This window comes from Bombina bombina, chromosome 7 (assembly GCF_027579735.1).
Source record: "Bombina bombina isolate aBomBom1 chromosome 7, aBomBom1.pri, whole genome shotgun sequence".
Classification (NCBI taxonomy): Eukaryota; Metazoa; Chordata; class Amphibia; order Anura; family Bombinatoridae; genus Bombina; species Bombina bombina.
In genome coordinates, this window is record NC_069505.1 from 236,955,525 (window position 1) to 236,976,759 (window position 21,235).

Sequence of the window (21,235 nt, forward strand, 5' to 3'; positions counted from 1 at the left end):
GTAACCCCTGGAGGAAACAAGCCGCCTTCCGGAGACGGAGTAATAGCTACAGGGACATCTGCTTGTGTAGCAAAGGAAGGTTCTGGGGCACGCACCTCACAGGACATGGAATCCTCAAGGGCAGATGGCTCAACGCACTCCAAGCTCCCTGATTCGGGGGAAGAGAGTACTCTAGAACGGCAATCGGAACACAACTGATGGGTATGGATAACCCGGGCCATTTCAAGACGTATTCTCAGAATCGGAGATATCCGTCTCTAAAAAATCAGAATCCTCCATAACTCGAGGATTGCAAATATGGACAAACACTAAAAGACACCTTACATCCACAATGGCTGGGGCACTCACCACCTCCTGTGAACCAGACAACTAACGAGCAGACTATCTCCGTCGTCACTCGGTCAGAGTACGGAAATGAAAATACAACGTGACCGCACCCGGTCATGAGGTGCACCGTGTAAGCCAATAAAAAGGGTGCGCATTCTAATAGGCCAGCACAAACAGATGACAAGGCCATCATGTTCTGAAAAGCCATGAGCCCAAGCATCACTACACACTCACAGACAGAATCACATAACAAACATGATTAAAGTCCCCCCTGTTCAATAACCCCCCTAAAGAGATATTAACCCTTGATGCCATAAGATAAAGGAGTCCTACTGGGACCCTAACTTCCTTCGTTAACATTCACATCTCAAAATAAAATGAAACAATCTTACCGGAATCGACACCGTGGAACAGGAACACAGCCCTTCAAGTGTGACAGATAGTAGCCTTGCTTCTGACATGGACTTGAGTGAATAAAGGCAGGCAGTGAAACTTGTCAACGCCGATTGCCTAGTAGCTGTTAATATGAGTCGGGATGGTTTCGCAGAAAGACTTTCCCTGCATCTCCGGACTGTAACCTTCATCCATGCTCTCACTGAGAGGCTGACAGGACTTAAAAACTCCAGTCCCATTTTGAAGAATACTACCCTCCATAAGAGACTATCTTCAATCTTCTGACACTTCTCTGACAACCTCCTGTGACAAAAGGCAAAGAATGACTGGGGGATGAGGGAAGTGGGAGAGGTATTTAAGCCTTTGGCTGGGGTGTGTCTTTACCTCCTCCTGGTGGTCAGGTTCTGAATTCCCAAAAGTAATGAATGCAGCTGTGGACTCTTCCCATTTAAGAAGAAAATTAGGAATAAAGGTAATAAAGATATTATCTAGCATTTTAAACAATAAAAATTCTAGAGTACTGTCTCTTTAATCACTTGGATTTTTCCTAAATCTTCACACTCCCAATTGCTTCCTGAATGCCCATTTATATAATCAAGTACATGAATTAGCAGAGGACTGCACCAAGTTATTATATAAATGAGCCAGTGATTTATAAAAAAATTAAATGGTTTTTAGCAGCCAGAGAAGGGCATCTTTATACAGACAGAAGCCCAGAGGACTCTTTAATAATTAAGCACACTAACTATTTTTATAACAATTGAATATTCCCTATAAAGAGACGACAAACAAATAGCTGTTATACTCCTGTACCATTATTGTATAAGCTAATGTACGATTGTTCTTCCAATTAAGTTTTTTTTTTTTTTTTCAACTGTTTCAAAGAGCAGTGGAATGGAATATAACAGTGCTTTATAAATACATCATAATTATTATTAGCATTAATTACATTCACATATATTTAATGCTCTAAATAATAGAACAAACAAAATGGCAACTGAATATCATTTCATACACTTAATAGATCCTTGTGGCATCTCAGCTAAGAATTTAAAGGGGCATTACGCCAACAGGTTCAAGTCCTTGCATTATATTTATTTAGGCATAGTTAAAACAAAATTACAAGTACATTCGGCATTCGAGTGGGGAAGATGGCGGCCGCCTGGGGCATTCAGCTACTTTCAGAGCCAGAGTTCCTTTTCTGAAAGTGCAATACACTAAAATCTGTGCAAATCCAAGTGTTCACAAGAAGAAATCTGGCTCTGAAAAGAGCCCAATGCTGTGAGCTGCTGCCTTCTCCCACATTTGTCAGTGAACGAAACTGCTGAATGCACAGGTCCAGTATTCTGCCTGCTTTTCTTGTAAAGTGCATTTGGAAATGATGTCTTTAACTGGATAAAGTATAACAAGATTGCCAAATCAGTTCTAACACTAATCTAAGCACTTGTAATCTGAGTATACTGGGTATTTATAGCTTTATCACAAAAAAACTCTAAACAATTGAATATAAAATGAGAAGAATATCTATTTACCAGCTGTTTTAGTTCTGTGAACAGTCCTTGTTCCCTGTGCACAGACCAAAGTGGATAAATAACTTCTTTAATAAACGTTTATTTATGAAAAGAACAACTTTCACGGAGTGCATCATTATTTAAATAAAGAATTACTAAAAAGCTATACAAGATAATATACTTTGTTTACACATTGTTGCTTGTATAGCAACACAAATTAAATCTGTACTGTGAATTTGAATGGATTGTAAAGTTTAAGGAATTAAAGTCCAGTATCAAAAAATACTCTTAAAAACAGGGGCACTTTAAATGGATACCATACTCAAATGTTTTCTTTCATGATTCAGATAGAGCAGCAATTTTAAGCAACTTTCTAATTTACTCCTATTATCAATTTTCTTCGTTCTCTTGCTATCGTTATTTAAAAATCAGGAATGTTAAGCTTAGGAGCTGGCCCATTTTAGGTTCAGCACCATGGATAGCTTTACCGATTGGTGGCTACATTTAGCAAACCAATAAGCAAGCATAACCCAGGTTCTAACCCAAAAATGGGCCAGCTATTAAGCTTTACATTCCTGCTTTTTAAATAAAGATAGCAAGAGAACAACGAACAATTGATAATAGGAATAAATTAGAAAGTTGCTGCGCTGAATCATTAACCCCTTAATGACCGGACCATTTTTCAATTTTCTTACCCTTAATGACAATGGCTATTTTTACATTTCTGCAGTGTTTGTGTTTAGCTGTAATTTTCCTCTTACTCATTTACTGTACCCACACATATTATATACTGTTTTTCTCGCCATTAAATTGACTTTCTAAAGGTACCATTATTTTCATCATATCTTATAATTTACTATAAAAAAAATATAAAATATGAGGAAAAAATTGAAAAAAAAAAACACACTTTTTCTAACTTTTACCCCCAAAATCTGTTACACATCTACAACCACCAAAATACACCCATTCTAAATAGTTTCTAAATTTTGTCCTGAGTTTAGAAATACCCAATGTTTACACGTTCTTTGCTTTTTTTTGCAAGTTATAGGGCCATAAATACAAGTAGCACTTTGCTATTTCCAAACCACTTTTTTCAAAATTAGCGCTAGTTACATTGGAACACTGATATCTTTCAGGAATCCCTGAATATCCCTTGACATGTATATATTTATATTTAGAAGACATCCCAAAGCATTGATCTAGACCCATTTTGGTATATTTCATGCCACCATTTCACCGCCAAATGCGATCAAATAAAAAAAATTGTTGACTTTTTCACAATTTTTTTCACTAACTTTATGTTTCTCGCTGAATTTATTTACAAATATCTTGTGCAATTATGGCATAAATGGTTGTAAATACTTCTCTGGGATCCCCTTTGTTCAGAATTAGCAGACCTATATGGATTTGGCGTTGCTTTTTGGTAATTAGAAGGCCGCTAAATGCCGCTGCACACCACACGTGTATTATGCCCAGCCGTGAAGGGGTTAATTAGGGAGCTTTTAGGTTTAATTTTAGCTTTAGTGTAGTGTAGTAGACAACCCAAATTATTGATATAGGCCCATTTTGGTATATTTCATGCCACCATTTCACCGCCAAATACGATCAAATAATAAAAAAAAAACTTAAATTTTTCACAATTTTAGGTTTCTCACTGAAATTATTTACAAACAGCTTGTGCAATTATGGCACAAATGGTTGTAAATGCTTCTCTGGGATCCCCTTTGTTCAGAAATAGCAGACATATATGGCTTTGGTGTTGCTTTTTGGTAATAATAAGGCCGTTAAATACTGCTGCGCACCACACTTGTAATATGCCCAGCAGTTAAGGGGTTAATTAGGTAGCTTGTGGGGTTAATTTTTAGCTTTAGTGTAGAGATCAGCCTCCCACCTGACACATCCCACCCCCTGATCCCCCCTGACCCCCCTCAAACAGCTCTCTTCCCTCCCCACCTCACAATTGTCACCGCCATCTTATGTACTGGCAGAAAGTCTGCCAGTACTGAAATAAAAATATTTTTTTTTTATTTTTTGGCATAAAGTCTGCAGTGATAGATCCCCCCTTACCCCACAACCTCCCTGATCCCCCCCTTACATCTTTCTAACCCCCCTTACCCCACCGTCCGTCCCCCGCCGCAACCGCCACACCGGGAGCAAAGTGAAAATAACAAAGATCGGTTAGTATTTTTACAAATGATGGAAATCAAGTTGAAATGAACACCCACCAAGGCAGTAATTGTACAACATACATAGCCGATGCAGATGGGGCCACAGAGTGGCCCTTTCTGCATCGGTATGTAAAATGGGGGATTGTAGTGATGCCTCAATATTGAGGCATCACTACAATACCTTGTAAGCAGCTGGAAGCGATCAAGATCGCTTCCAGCACTTCAGACAACAGAGGACGTACCAGGTACGTCAGCTGTCATTAAGGGAAGTTTTTTCTATGACGTACCTGGTACGTCCTCTATCATTAAGGGGTTAAAGAAAAAATGTGGGTTTAGTCTCCCTTTAATTCATTAAACTTTACAAACACACTTTTTAAATAAATAAAAAAAAAAAAAAAATACCTTTGCATTCTGGTAAAAAGACCGCCGATCCTCCACCCACATCCCCTCCTGTATTTTGCAGATCGATGACGAATCATTGCGTGCCCCCAGTGGCATCTAGGTTGCGGGGTACGCAACAATTGGAGGAAGCCGGATTCGTCATCGATCTACAAAATACAGAAAGAGATGCAGGTGGAGGATCGGCAGTCTGTTTACTGTAACGCAAAGGTAAGTAATTTTTTTATTTATTTTTTTAAAGTGCGTTTGTAAATTGTAATGAATTAAAGTGCCCCTGTTTTAAGAGTATTTTTAGATACTGGGCTTTAATTCCTTTTCAATCACTTTAAAAATAAATCAATACATTTAAAAAAAAATTAAAAAAAATTGTATTTGAAAATCCTGTTGACTATACAGAAGAAAGCCGACTGTTCTCTAGAATTCAACACAGTAAATAAAGTGCTGAAGAAACCAATTGCACGACAAGTGTAACTCACTTTCAATAGCACTGCTTTAGTGCAGTTTATTACATTGGTATTTTTATCCACTTCTCAGATTTGCTGTGGGAAGCTAAACCTTTACATTTTAGAAGAAGGGAATACAAGCTGGATAATAACTCAAACTGTGAATCCAACATATTATAAATTCAGAGCATTAAACAATGTAAATTAGATACTGTATATTAAAATACTGGGCCAATAGTTGTAGCTTTATGCAGCCAACTCACCATAAGAGTCCATGATCGGTTTAAGATCTCTGTAGAGGCCGATGACATTTAACATTTCACGTACAGTCAAATCTCTGTATTTGTACTGAAAAGGAAAAAAAAAAAAAAGAAATATACAAATTAAGGAAACTCACAACACATTCTAGGAGAAAACATACGAGACGGCATGTTAAATAGGAAATCCTAACTAAATGACGTTGTCCAATCAGATGCCTTTATTGCATTATTAAAGAAAACCCAAAGTGTTTCTTTAATGATTCAGATAGAACATTTTTTTTTATTGAAAAACAAATAAAAAAAAAAACCACATCAACATGTAGTGTTAAAAGTATTTACATATAGTAATGTCCATATGTTGAAGTTCAATAAGTTAGACCATTGTAATAGACTGATGTTTAGTTTCTCTTCAACAGTCCTTAACAATATATTTGATAGCAATATATATATACACAACAATTGGGTCTTTTTTGTATGTTTTCCCAATATAGTCCATAGGTAGAAATATAATGAAAACTGTGTTGATGTGTTGTCTATGAGAACATAATAAATAAGAAATAAATTGTAACATAATATAAAGTGAATTAGTCAATATCTCCTGTCGATAGAGTTATTTTATCTTCTTTCAGGTGGAACATTTAACGGGTCTCAAAATGTAGATACCAGACTAGGGTTGTGAAGGGAGGGGGGTGGGTATAATGTGATACCACACAGTCGTATAGCTCTTATAATTGAATGTTAAAGGACCAGTCAACACATTAGATTTGCAAAATCAACAAATGCAAGATAACAAGACAATGCAATAGCACTTAGTCTGAACTTCAAATGAGTAGTAGATTTTGTTATAACAAATTTCAAAGTTATGTATATTTCCACTCCCCTTGTACCATGTGATAGCAATCAGCCAATCACAAATGCATATATGTATAGTCTTTGAATTCTTGCACATGCTCAGTAGGATCTGGTGACTCAAAAATAGTAAATATAAAAACATAATTTATGCTTACCTGATAAATTCCTTTCTTCTGTAGTGTGATCAGTCCACGGGTCATCATTACTTCTGGGATATTAACTCCTCCCCAACAGGAAGTGCAAGAGGATTCACCCAGCAGAGCTGCATATAGCTCCTCCCCTCTACGTCACTCCCAGTCATTCGACCAAGGACCAACGAGAAAGGAAAAGCCAAGGGTGAAGTGGTGACTGGAGTATAAATTAAAAAATATTTACCTGCCTTAAAACAGGGCGGGCCGTGGACTGATCACACTACAGAAGAAAGGAATTTATCAGGTAAGCATAAATTATGTTTTCTTCTGTTAAGTGTGATCAGTCCACGGGTCATCATTACTTCTGGGATACCAATACCAAAGCAAAAGTACACGGATGACGGGAGGGATAGGCAGGCTCTTTATACAGAAGGAACCACTGCCTGAAGAACCTTTCTCCCAAAAAATAGCCTCCGATGAAGCAAAAGTGTCAAATTTGTAAAATTTGGAAAAAGTATGAAGCGAAGACCAAGTTGCAGCCTTGCAAATCTGTTCAACAGAGGCCTCATTCTTAAAGGCCCAAGTAGAAGCCACAGCTCTAGTAGAATGAGCTGTAATCCTTTCGGGAGGCTGCTGTCCAGCAGTCTCATAAGCTAAACGAATTATGCTACGAAGCCAAAAAGAAAGAGAGGTAGCAGAAGCTTTTTGACCTCTCCTCTGCCCAGAGTAAACGACAAACAGAGAAGACGTTTGTCGAAATTCCTTAGTTGCCTGTAAGTAAAATTTTAGAGCACGGACTACATCCAGGTTGTGCAGTAGACGTTCCTTCTTCGAAGAAGGATTTGGGCATAAAGAAGGAACAACAATCTCTTGATTGATATTCCTGTTAGTAACTACCTTAGGTAAGAACCCAGGTTTAGTACGCAGAACTACCTTATCCGAATGAAAAATCAAATAAGGAGAATCACAATGTAAGGCTGATAACTCAGAGACTCTTCGAGCCGAGGAAATAGCCATTAAAAATAGAACTTTCCAAGATAACAACTTTATATCAATGGAATGAAGGGGTTCAAACGGAACGCCCTGTAAAACATTAAGAACAAGGTTTAAACTCCATGGTGGAGCAACAGTATTAAACACAGGCTTAATCCTGGCCAAAGCCTGACAAAAAGCCTGGACGTCAGGAACTTCTGACAGACGTTTGTGTAACAGAATGGACAGAGCTGAGATCTGTCCCTTTAATGAACTAGCAGATAAACCCTTTTCTAAACCTTCTTGTAGAAAAGACAATATCCTAGGAATCCTAACCTTACTCCAAGAGTAACCTTTGGATTCACACCAATATAGGTATTTACGCCATATCTTATGGTAAATCTTTCTGGTAACAGGTTTCCTAGCCTGTATTAAGGTATCAATAACTGACTCAGAAAACCCACGTCTTGATAAAATCAAGCGTTCAATTTCCAAGCAGTCAGCTTCAGAGAAGTTAGATTTTGATGTTTGAAGGGACCCTGTATCAGAAGGTCCTGTTTCAGAGGTAGAGACCAAGGTGGACAGGATGACATGTCCACCAGATCTGCATACCAAGTCCTGCGTGGCCACGCAGGTGCTATTAGAATCACTGATGCTCTCTCTTGTTTGATTCTGGCAATCAATCGAGGAAGCATCGGGAAGGGTGGAAACACGTAAGCCATCCTGAAGTCCCAAGGTGCTGTCAGGGCATCTATCAGGACTGCTTCTGGATCCCTGGATCTGGACCCGTAACGAGGAAGCTTGGCATTCTGTCGAGACGCCATGAGATCTATCTCTGGTTTGCCCCAACGCCGAAGTATTTGGGCAAAGACCTCCGGATGAAGTTCCCACTCCCCCGGATGAAAAGTCTGACGACTTAAGAAATCCGCCTCCCAGTTCTCCACTCCCGGGATGTGGATTGCTGACAGATGGCAAGAGTGAGACTCTGCCCAGCGAATTATCTTTGATACTTCCATCATAGCTAGGGAGCTTCTTGTCCCTCCCTGATGGTTGATGTAAGCTACAGTCGTGATGTTGTCCGACTGAAACCTGATGAAACCCCGCGTTGTCAACTGGGGGCCAAGCCAGGAGGGCATTGAGAACTGCTCTCAATTCCAGAATGTTTATTGGCAGGAGACTCTCCTCCTGACTCCATTGTCCCTGAGCCTTCAGAGAATTCCAGACGGCACCCCAACCTAGAAGGCTGGTGTCTGTTGTTACAATTGTCCAGTCTGGTCTGCTGAATGGCATCCCCCTGGACAGATGTGGCCGAGAAAGCCACCAAAGAAGAGAATTTCTGGTCTCTTGATCCAGATTCAGAGAAGGGGATAAGTCTGAGTAATCCCCATTCCACTGACTTAGCATGCACAGTTGCAGTGGTCTGAGGTGTAGGCGTGCAAAGGGTACTATGTCCATTGCCGCTACCATTAAGCCGATTACCTCCATGCATTGAGCCACTGACGGGTGTTGAATGGAATGAAGGGTGCGGCAAGCACATTGAAGTCTTGTTAACCTGTCCTCTGTCAGGTAAATCTTCATTTTTACAGAATCTATAAGAGTCCCCAGTAAGGGAACTCTTGTGAGTGGAACGAGTGAACTTTTCTTTTCGTTCACCTTCCATCCATGAGACCTTAGAAATGCCAGTACTAACTCTGTATGAGACTTGGCAGTTTGAAAGCTTGAAGCTTGAATCAGAATGTCGTCTAGGTATGGAGCTACCGAGATTCCCCGCGGTCTTAGTACCGCCAGAAGAGCACCCAGAACCTTTGTGAAGATTCTTGGAGCTGTAGCCAATCCGAATGGAAGAGCCACAAACTGGTAATGCCTGTCTAGGAAGGCAAACCTTAGGTACCGGTAATGATCTTTGTGAATCGGTATGTGAAGGTAAGCATCCTTTAAATCTACAGTGGTCATGTACTGACCCTCTTGGATCATAGGTAAAATTGTCCGAATAGTCTCCATCTTGAACGATGGAACTCTTAAGAATTTGTTTAGGATCTTTAAGTCCAGGATTGGTCTGAAAGTTCCCTCTTTTTTGGGAACCACAAACAGATTTGAGTAAAACCCCTGTCCCTGTTCCGATCGTGGAACTGGATGGATTACTCCCATTAACAAGAGCTCTTGTACGCAGCGTAGAAACGCCTCTTTCTTTGTCTGGATTGTTGACAACCTTGACAGATGAAAATCTCTCTCCTGGAGGAGAGTATTTGAAGTCCAGAAGGTATCCCTGAGATATTATTTCTAGTGCCCAGGGATCCTGGACATCTCTTGCCCAAGCCTGGGCGAAGAGAGAAAGTCTGCCCCCCACTAGATCCGATCCCGGATCGGGGGCCCTCAATTCATGCTGTTTTAGGGGCAGCAGCAGGTTTCCTGGTCTGCTTGCCCTTGTTCCAGGACTGGTTAGGTTTCCAGCCTTGTCTGTAGCGAGCAACAGCTCCTTCCTGTTTTGGTGCAGAGGAAGTTGATGCTGCTCCTGCTTTGAAATTACGAAAGGAACGAAAATTAGACTGTCTAGTCTTAGCTTTGGCTTTGTCCTGAGGCAGGGCATGGCCTTTACCTCCTGTAATGTCAGCGATAATCTCTTTCAACCCGGGCCCGAATAAGGTCTGCCCTTTGAAAGGTATATTAAGCAATTTAGACTTAGAAGTAACATCAGCTGACCAGGATTTTAGCCACAGCGCCCTGCGTGCCTGAATGGCGAATCCTGAATTCTTCGCCGTAAGTTTAGTTAGATGTACTACGGCCTCTGAAATGAATGAATTAGCTAGTTTAAGGACTCTAAGCCTGTCCGTAATGTCGTCCAGAGTAGCTGAACTAATGTTCTCTTCCAGAGACTCAATCCAGAACGCCGCTGCAGCCGTGATCGGCGCAATGCATGCAAGGGGTTGCAATATAAAACCTTGTTGAACAAACATTTTCTTAAGGTAACCCTCTAATTTTTTATCCATTGGATCTGAAAAAGCACAGCTATCCTCCACCGGGATAGTGGTACGCTTAGCTAAAGTAGAAACTGCTCCCTCCACCTTAGGGACCGTTTGCCATAAGTCCCGTGTGGTGGCGTCTATTGGAAACATTTTTCTAAATATCGGAGGGGGTGAGAATGGCACACCTGGTCTATCCCACTCCTTAGTAACAATTTCAGTAAGTCTCTTAGGTATAGGAAAAACGTCAGTACTCGTCGGTACCGCAAAATATTTATCCAACCTACACATTTTCTCTGGTATTGCAACTGTGTTACAATCATTCAGAGCCGCTAACACCTCCCTAGTAATACACGGAGGTTTTCCAGTTTAAATTTAAAATTTGAAATATCTGAATCCAGTCTGTTTGGATCAGAACCGTCACCCACAGAATGAAGTTCTCCGTCCTCATGTTCTGCAACCTGTGACGCAGTGTCTGACATGGCCCTAATATTATCAGCGCACTCTGTTCTCACCCCAGAGTGATCACGCTTACCTCTTAGTTCTGGTAATTTAGCCAAAACTTCAGTCATAACAGAAGCCATATCCTGTAATGTGATTTGTAATGGCCGGCCAGATGTACTCGGCGCTACAATATCACGCACCTCCCGAGCGGGAGATGCAGGTACTGGCACGTGAGGCGAGTTAGTCGGCATAACTCTCCCCTCGTTGTTTGGTGAAATTTGTTCAATTTGTACAGATTGACTTTTATTTAAAGTAGCATCAATACAGTTAGTACATAAATTTCTATTGGGCTCCACTTTGGCATTGCAACAAATGACACAGGTATCTTCCTCTGAATCAGACATGTTTAACACACTAGCAAATAAACTTGCAACTTGGAATACAATTCAATTAGAATAATATTAAAGACGTACTGTGCCTTTAAGAAGCACAGAAAATCTATGACAGTTGAAAATTAATAAATTGAAACAGTTATAGCCTCAATCCTTGTAAACAACACAACTTTAGCAAAGGTTTAATCCCAATAGCAAAGATAACAAATTCTGAAAGCAGGAAACAATTACAGAATAAACGTTTTTTATCACAGTCAACTATAATTCTCACAGCTCTGCTGAGAGAAATTACCTCCCTCAAAATAAGTTTGAAGACCCCTGAGTTCTGTAGAGATGAACCGGATCATGCAGGAAATACAATGAGCTGCTGACTGAAATAACTGATGCATAGAAAAAGCGCCAAAAAACGGCCCCTCCCCCTCACACACAGCAGTGAGAGAGAACAGAAACTGACAGAAAAAGATTAAGCAACTGCCAAGTGGAAAAATGGTGCCCAAACATTTATTCACTCAGTACCTCAGCAAATGAAAACGATTTTACATTCCAGCAAAAACGTTAAACATAATTTCTAGTTAATAAACAGTTTTATGTACTTCTTACAGTGTAATTCTAGTGAAGTACCATTCCCCAGAATACTGAAGTGTAAAGTATACATACATGACATTATATCGGTATGGCAGGATTTTCTCATCAATTCCATTGTCAGAAAATAAAAGCTGCTACATACCTCTATGCAGATTCATCTGCCCGCTGTCCCCTGATCTGAAGTTTACCTCTCCTCAGATGGCCGAGAAACAGCAATATGATCTTAACTACTCCGGCTAAAATCATAGCAAAAACTCTGGTAGATTCTTCTTCAAACTCTGCCAGAGAGGTAATAACACACTCCGGTGCTATTTTAAAATAACAAACTTTTGATTGAAGATATAAAACTAAGTATAATCACCATAGTCCTCTCACACCTCCTATCTAGTCGTTGGGTGCAAGAGAATGACTGGGAGTGACGTAGAGGGGAGGAGCTATATGCAGCTCTGCTGGGTGAATCCTCTTGCACTTCCTGTTGGGGAGGAGTTAATATCCCAGAAGTAATGATGACCCGTGGACTGATCACACTTAACAGAAGAAATACTGTGTACATTTTTTTTAATGGAAGTAAATTGGAAAGTTGTTTAAAATTACATGCTGTATCTGAATCATGACAACTTAATTTAACCTGAGTGTCCCTTTAAGTAATTCAGCCATTGCTATGTAGAAATCAATTTGGTCTGAGAGTTGGTAATGAAGTTTTTCAAATGAAAAAGTAGATCTAATCTGCCTTTGCCATTCTTGTATTGAGGGGATCTCTGAAGACTTCCATTGCCTAGGTATAACCTGCTTTGTGCTGTTTAGTAGGATCAGCAATGTGTGTTTGTAAAGTTTTGTGAGTTTAGGAATGGGTTTGTGGAATAATACAAAGGTTGGGTCGAATTTGTTGTTAGTAGATAATGTTGTATTAATTTCAGTTAATACTTGTGACCAGAAACGGGTTAGCAGGGGACAAGATCACCAAACGTGTATTAGAGTAAGATAGAGCATAATATTTTAATCAACTTTCCAATTTATTTCCATTATCAAATTTGCTTCATTCTCTCTGCATCCTTTGTTGAAGGAGACGTAATGCATCACTGGAGATAGCTGAAAGCAGCTTGCTCTCAGTAGTGCATTGCTGCTCCTTAGCATACCTAGGCATGTGTTTCAACGAGAGAACATGATAGAAGTAAATTGGAAAGTTGCTTAAAATTAAATGCTCTATCTGAATCATGTCCCTTTAAATGATAATTTAAGTCAAAATGTAACTTTTTATGGTTCAGACTAAGCATGCAATTTAAAGAGCGTCATTTCATTCTACTTTGATCATCTAATTTATTTAAAGTGAAGGTCAATTTTGATAAATTAGTGCCCTTGTTTTTAATAATCCTATTAAAAACAAGGGCACTTTAATTCATCAAAATTGACATTTCACTGTTTTCTTCAAAAACTTACTTTTTAATCCTAGCAGCCGCTCCAGCACTTCCTCTGCCCATTGCAAGCCGTCTTCGTGGGTCCAAAATGACTAATCCGGCTTCCTCCAATCACGGCGTTGCATCAGGCCAAGATTCCCCCAGGGGGGAAGCCGTGATTGGAGGAAGCCGGATTGTCATTTCTGATGTCTGCAGAGGTTTCTGACGGCCGGGGGAATCGCTGGAGCAGCTGCCAGGATTAAAAGTTAAGTTTTTGAAGAAAACAGTGAAATGTCAATTTTGATGAATTAAAGTGCCCTTGTTTTCAATAGGATTATTAAAAACCGGGCACTAATTCATCAAAATTGACCTTCACTTTAATTCTCTTGGTATTCTAGGTAGGCTCCGGAGCAGCAATGCATTACTGGGATGTAACAGGTGATTAGTGGATACACAGATATGCCTCTTGACAACTGCTCACTGTTTAGCTAGGTCCCAGTAGTGCACTGTTGCTCTGGAGCCAACTGTAAAACTTTGTTTTACTTCTTTGCAGGGATTAAAGGCAACGTCTGCAAGCAACTATGCAATAATATATGCCTCTGATACTTAAAGGGACACTATACCCAAACATTTTCTTTCATGATTAAGGTAGAGAATACAACTTTAAACAATATTCCAATTTATTTATATTACCTAATTTGCTTCATTCTTTACATATACTTTAATGAAGAAATAGCAATGCACAAGGTGAACTAATCACAGGAGGCATCTATGTGCAGCTACCAATCAGTAGCTACTAAGCATATCTAGATATGCTTTTAAGCAAAGAATATCATGAGAATGAAGCAAAATAGATAATAGAAGTAAATTAGAAAGTTGTTTATAATTGTATGCTCTTTCTAAATAATGAAAGAAAAAAACATAATTTATGCTTACCTGATAAATTCCTTTCTTCTGTAGTGTGATCAGTCCACGGGTCATCATTACTTGTGGGATATTAACTGCTCCCCTACAGGAAGTGCAAGAGGATTCACCCAGCAGAGTTGCTATATAGCTCCTCCCCTCTACGTCACCCTCCAGTCATTCGACCAAGGACCAACGAGAAAGGAGAAGCCAAGGGTGTAGTGGTGACTGGAGTATAATTTAAAAAATATTTACCTGCCTTAAAAAACAGGGCGGGCCGTGGACTGATCACACTACAGAAGAAATGAATTTATCAGGTAAGCATAAATTATGTTTTCTTCTGTTAAGTGTGATCAGTCCACGGGTCATCATTACTTGTGGGATACCAATACCAAAGCAAAAGTACACGGATGACGGGAGGGATAGGCAGGCTCTTTATACAGAAGGAACCATGCCTAAAGAACCTTTCTCCCAAAAATAGCCTCCGAGGAAGCAAAAGTGTCAAATTTGTAAAATTTGGAAAAAGTATGAAGCGAAGACCAAGTTGCAGCCTTGCAAATCTGTTCAACAGAGGCCTCATTCTTAAAGGCCCAAGTGGAAGCCACAGCTCTAGTGGAATGAGCTGTAATTCTTTCAGGAGGCTGCTGTCCAGCAGTCTCATAAGCTAAACGAATTATGCTACGAAGCCAAAAAGAGAGAGAGGTAGCAGAAGCTTTTTGACCTCTCCTCTGACCAGAGTAAACGACAAACAGGGAAGACGTTTGTCGAAAATCTTTAGTTGCCTGTAAATAAAATTTAAGGGCACAAACTACATCCAGATTGTGCAAAAGACGTTCCTTCCTCGAAGAAGGATTTGGGCACAAGGATGGAACAACAATCTCCTGATTGATATTCCTGTTAGTGACTACCTTAGGTAAGAACCCAGGCTTAGTACGCAGAACTACCTTATCCGAGTGAAAAATCAAATAAGGAGAATCACAATGTAAGGCTGATAACTCAGAGACTCTTCGAGCCGAGGAAATAGCCATTAAAAATAGAACTTTCCAAGATAACAACTTTATATCAATGGAATGAAGGGGTTCAAACGGAACACCCTGTAAAACGTTAAGAACAAGGTTTAAACTCCATGGTGGAGCCACAGCTTTAAACACAGGTTTAATCCTGGCCAAAGCCTGACAAAAAGCCTGAACGTCTGGAACTTCTGACAGACGCTTGTGTAACAGAATGGACAGAGCTGAGATCTGTCCCTTTAAGGAACTAGCTGATAACCCCTTTTCTAAACCTTCTTGTAGAAAAGACAATATCCTAGGAATCCTAACCTTACTCCAAGAGTAACCTTTGGATTCGCACCAATATAGGTATTTACGCCATATTTTATGGTAAATCTTTCTGGTAACAGGCTTCCTAGCCTGTATTAAGGTATCAATAACTGACTCAGAAAAACCACGCTTTGATAAGATCAAGCGTTCAATTTCCAAGCAGTCAGCTTCAGAGAAGTTAGATTTTGATGTTTGAAAGGACCCTGAATCAGAAGGTCCTGTTTCAGAGGTAACGACCAAGGTGGACAGAATGACATGTCCACCAGATCTGTATACCAAGTCCTGCGTGGCCATGCAGGCGCTATTAGAATCACTGATGCTTTCTCCTGTTTGATTCTGGCAATCAATCGAGGAAGCATCGGGAAAGGTGGAAACACATGAGCCATCCTGAAGGTCCATGGTGCTGTCAAGGCATCTATCAGGACCGCTCCCGGATCCCTGGATCTGGACCCGTAGCGCGGAAGCTTGGCGTTCTGTCGAGACGCCATGAGATCTATCTCTGGTTTGCCCCAACGTCGAAGTATTTGGGCAAAGACCTCTGGATGAAGTTCCCACTCCCCCGGATGAAAAGTCTGACGACTTAAGAAATCCGCCTCCCAGTTCTCCACTCCCGGGATGTGGATTGCAGACAGGTGGCAAGAGTGAGACTCTGCCCAGCGAATTATCTTCGATACTTCCATCATTGCTAGGGAGCTTCTTGTCCCTCCCTGATGGTTGATATAAGCTACAGTCGTGATGTTGTCCGACTGGAACCTGATGAACCCCCGAGTTGCTAACTGGGGCCAAGCCAGAAGAGCATTGAGGACTGCTCTCAATTCCAGAATGTTTATTGGAAGAAGACTCTCCTCCTGATTCCATAGTCCCTGAGCCTTCAGAGAATTCCAGACAGCGCCCCAACCTAGTAGGCTGGCGTCTGTTGTTACAATTGACCAGTCTGGCCTGCTGAATGGCATTCCCCTGGACAGATGTGGCCGATAAAGCCACCATAGAAGAGAATTTCTGGTCTCTTGAATGGAATGAAGGACACGGCATGCATTTTGAAGTTTTGTTAACCTGTCCTCTGTCAGGTAAATCTTCATTTCTACAGAATCTATCAGAGTCCCCAGGAAGGGAACTCTTGTGAGTGGAAAGAGAGAACTTTTCTCTTCGTTCACTTTCCATCCATGCGACCCTAGAAATGCCAGTACTATCTCTGTATGAGATTTGGCAGTTTGAAAGATTGAAGCTTGTATCAGTATGTCGTCTAAGTACGGAGCTACTGAAATTCCTTGCGGTCTTAGTACCGCCAGAAGAGTGCCCAGAACCTTTGTGAAGATTCTTGGAGCCGTAGCCAGTCCGAATGGAAGAGCTACAAACTGGTAATGCCTGTCTAAAAAGGCAAACCTTAGATACCGGTAATGACTTCTGTGAATCGGTATGTGAAGGTAAGCATCCTTTAAATCCACTGTGGTCAAGTACTGACCCTCTTGGATCATGGGCAAAATTGTTCGAATAGTTTCCATCTTGAACGATGGAACTCTTAGGAATTTGTTTAGGATCTTTAAGTCCAGGATTGGTCTGAAAGTTCCCTCTTTTTTGGGAACTACAAACAGATTTGAGTAAAACCCTTGTCCTTGTTCCAACCGCGGAACTGGATGGATCACTCCCATTAATAAAAGATCTTGTACGCAGCGTAGAAACGCTTCCTTCTTTGTTAGGTTTGTTGACAACCTTGACAGATGAAATCTCCCTCTTGGGGGAGAGGATTTGAAGTCCAGAAGGTATCCCTGAGATATGATCTCTAACGCCCAGGGATCCTGAACATCTCTTGCCCAAGCCTGGGCGAAGAGGGAAAGTCTGCCCCCCACTAGATCCGGTCCCGGATCGGGGGCCCTCAATTCATGCTGTCTTAGGGGCAGCAGCAGGTTTTCTGGCCTGTTTGCCCCTGTTCCAGGACTGGTTAGGTTTCCAGCCTTGTCTGTAGCGAGCAACAGCTCCTTCCTGTTTTGGTGCAGAGGAAGTTGATGCTGCTCCTGCTTTGAAATTACGAAAGGAACGAAAATTGGACTGTCTAGCCTTGGCTTTGGCCTTGTCCTGAGGCAGGGCATGACCTTTACCTCCTGTAATGTCATCAATAATCTCTTTCAAGCCGGGCCCGAATAAGGTCTGCCCTTTGAAAGGAATATTAAGCAATTTAGATTTAGACGTAACATCAGCTGACCAGGATTTTAGCCACAGAGCTCTGCGTGCCTGAATGGCGAATCCTGAATTTTTAGCCGCAAGTTTAGTTAAATGTACTACGGCATCTGAAATAAATGAATTAGCTAACTTAAGGAATTTAAGTTTGTGTGTGATGTCATCTAGTGTGAATGATTGAAGTGTCTCTTCCAGAGACTCAAACCAAAATGCTGCTGCAGCCGTGACAGGCGCAATACATGCAAGAGGTTGCAATATAAACCCTTGTTGAACAAACATTTTCTTAAGGTAACCCTCTAATTTTTTATCCATTGGATCTGAAAAAGCACAGCTATCCTCCACTGGGATAGTGGTACGCTTAGCTAAAGTAGAAACTGCTCCCTCCACCTTAGGGACCATTTGCCATAAGTCCCGTGTGGCGGCGTCTATTGGAAACATTTTTCTGAATATAGGAGGGGGTGAGAAAGGCACACCGGGTCTATCCCACTCCTTAGTAACAATGTCAGTAAGTCTCTTAGGTATAGGAAAAACATCAGTACTCGTCGGTACCGCAAAATATTTATCCAACCTACACATTTTTTCTGGGATTGCAACTGTGTTACAATCATTCAGAGCCGCTAATACCTCCCCTAGTAACACACGGAGGTTCTCAATCTTAAATTTAAAATTTGAAATGTCTGAGTCCAGTTTATTTGGATCAGAACCGTCACCCACAGAATGAAGCTCTCCGTCTTCATGTTCTGCAAACTGTGACGCAGTATCAGACATGGCCCTTGCATTATCAGCGCACTCTGTTCTCATCCCAGAGTGATCACGTTTACCTCTTAGTTCTGGTAGTTTAGCCAAAACTTCAGTCATAACAGTAGCCATATCTTGTAATGTGATTTGTAATGGCCGCCCAGATGCACTCGGCGCTACAATATCACGCACCTCCTGAGCGGGAGATGCAGGTACTGACACGTGAGGCGAGTTAGTCGGCATAACTCTCCCCTCGTTGTTTGGTGAAATATGTTCAATTTGTACAGATTGACTATTTTTTAAAGTAGCATCAATACATTTAGTACATAAATTTCTATTGGGCTCCACTTTGGCATTAACACATATAGCACAGATATCTTCCTCTGAATCAGACATGTTTAACACACTAGCAAAAAAACAGCAACTTGGAAATACTTTTCAAAGTAATTTACAAATAATATGAAAACGAACTGTGCCTTTAAGAAGCACAGAAAAATATTATAACAGATAAAATAATTAAGTTATAGCATCAATCTTTGTCAGAATATACAGTTTTAGCAAAGGATTGTTCCCCTCAGCAAATGATAACTAACCCAGGCAGCAGAAAAAAAATACACAAATAAACGTTTTTTATATCACAGTCAATACAATCAGCACAGCTCTGCTGTATGATTACTTCCCTCAAAAAAGACTCTTGAGATCCCTGAACTCTGTAGAGATGAACCGGATCATGCAGGAAGAAAATGAACCTCTGACTGAGTTTTTCTGATGCATAGTGAGCACCAAAATGGCCCCTCCCCCACACACATAACAGTGAGAGAGATCAGTGAACTGCTCTAATTTAAATCAAAACTATTGCCAAGTGGAAAAAAAGTGCCCAAAACATTTTTTCACCCCGTACCTCAGAGAAAAAAACGTTTTTACATGCCAGCAAAAAAACATTTTACCTCAATAATTAATTGTCATTTAAAACCTATTGCAAGTCCCTGCAAAATAGGTTAAGACTATGTATACAGTTTAAAAGCCAGAGAAGTACCATTTCCCAGAAAACTGAAGTGTAAAATATACATACATGACAGCCTGATATCAGCTACATCTACTGCATTCAAGGCTGAGTTTACATTATAACGGTATGGCAGGATTTTCTCATCAATTCCATGTCAGAAAATAATAAACTGCTACATACCTCTTTGCAGATTAATCTGCCTGCTGTCCCCTGATCTGAAGTTTACCTCACTCCTCAGATGGCCGAGAAACAGCAATATGATCTTAACTACTCCGGCTAAAATCATAGAAAAACTCAGGTAGATTCTTCTTCAAATTCTACCAGAGAAGGAATAACACACTCCGGTGCTATTATAAAATAACAAACTTTTGATTGAAGATATAAAAACTAAATATATCACCATAGTCCTCTCACACATCCTATCTAGTCGTTGGGTGCAAGAGAATGACTGGGGGTGACGTAGAGGGGAGGAGCTATATAGCAACTCTGCTGGGTGAATCCTCTTGCACTTCCTGTAGGGGAGCAGTTAATATCCCACAAGTAATGATGACCCGTGGACTGATCACACTTAACAGAAGAAATTTGGGTTTCATGTCCCTTTAAAGGGACACTCAATCAAAATTAAACTTTCATTACTCAGATAGAGCATGCCATTTTAAACAACTTTCCAATTTACTTCCATTAACTAAATGTGCACAGTCTTTTTATATTTATTCTTTTTGAGTCACCAGCTCCTACTGAGCATGTGCAAGAATAAGTGTGTATGCATTTGCTATTGGCTGATGGCTGTCACATGGTACAGGGGGAGTGGAAAGAGACATAACTTTTAAAATTGTCAGAAAAAAAATCTACTACTCATTTAAAGTTCAGACTAAGTGCTATTTCATTGTCTTGTTATCTTGACTTTGTTGATTATGCACATCTACTGTGTTGACTGGTCCTTTAAGCATTTTATTTTTGCATTGCTATATCCATTTAAGCAACCTGCTCTTTCATTAGAATACTGATAAAAGTGCCACCTTATAGAAATTAGAAAAGGTATTGAAAACTTCTCTTTTTCCATTTGAAATAATTTTCTAGAAAAAAACATAAAAATATAGTTTAACGATACTGCGCAATCCTATAAATAACAGGTAAGAAAGACTATAAATGTAACCTTTCCAAATCAGGACCCACACAGCATGTTTTTCTTCATATGAACAACAAGCTGACTTTTATATTAATATAAAATATATATTTGCCTCTTTTAAAAACTTAATGAGTAATGATTTACCAAGATAAGAATACAAAAAACCTCCAGGCTACTGTAAGCCTGCACTCTACACAAGAAATGCAAGATCTCTTCCTAGGGTGCACTCTGCTGATTCTCAACCAAGGTATTGTGTCACCCTCTAAGTGTCACATCTCAGATGAGGGTATCACACAGAACTAGGTCCAACAGAGAAAATATTCTATTGGTTGTTGTTATATGTCACTTTACAGATCACTAGTTATGGCTTCCGGAACTGTATGCAATGCTCAAGATGAGGACTATCTACAAGGAGATATACAAAAACTGGAATCTACTCACAGGAGGATTACCAAAATGGCCTAAAAAATAAAACTTCAAAGAAAGACTTGACGACCTAAATATATATATAGCTTAGAGTAGAGAATGGAGAAAGGTGATATGAAACGATGTATAATAAGGGAACACCAGAATAGTGGTCATGATGCTAAGCTGAAGAGTAGTAGGTTCACACCTAAGTTTGCTGAAGCACTTGCCTGGGATAAGAATAAGGGTATCCTGTAACTAAGCTTGCACTTTATAAGAAATATGGGCAGTCTTATTGAACCTAGGTTGTTCAATGTTTTGAGAATCTA

General features: G+C 40.2%; 1 protein-coding gene across 1 annotated transcript in view; it reads right to left on the reverse strand.

Annotated features, from left to right (window-relative positions):
* Window positions 1–21,235, reverse strand: part of TSG101 (tumor susceptibility 101) — a 179,253-nt gene that overhangs the window by 141,797 nt on the left and 16,221 nt on the right. The window contains exon 2 of the mRNA XM_053689347.1: window positions 5,505–5,589. Coding sequence (XP_053545322.1) covers window positions 5,505–5,589 — 85 coding nt within the window. The remainder of the gene's footprint in view (window positions 1–5,504; window positions 5,590–21,235) is intronic.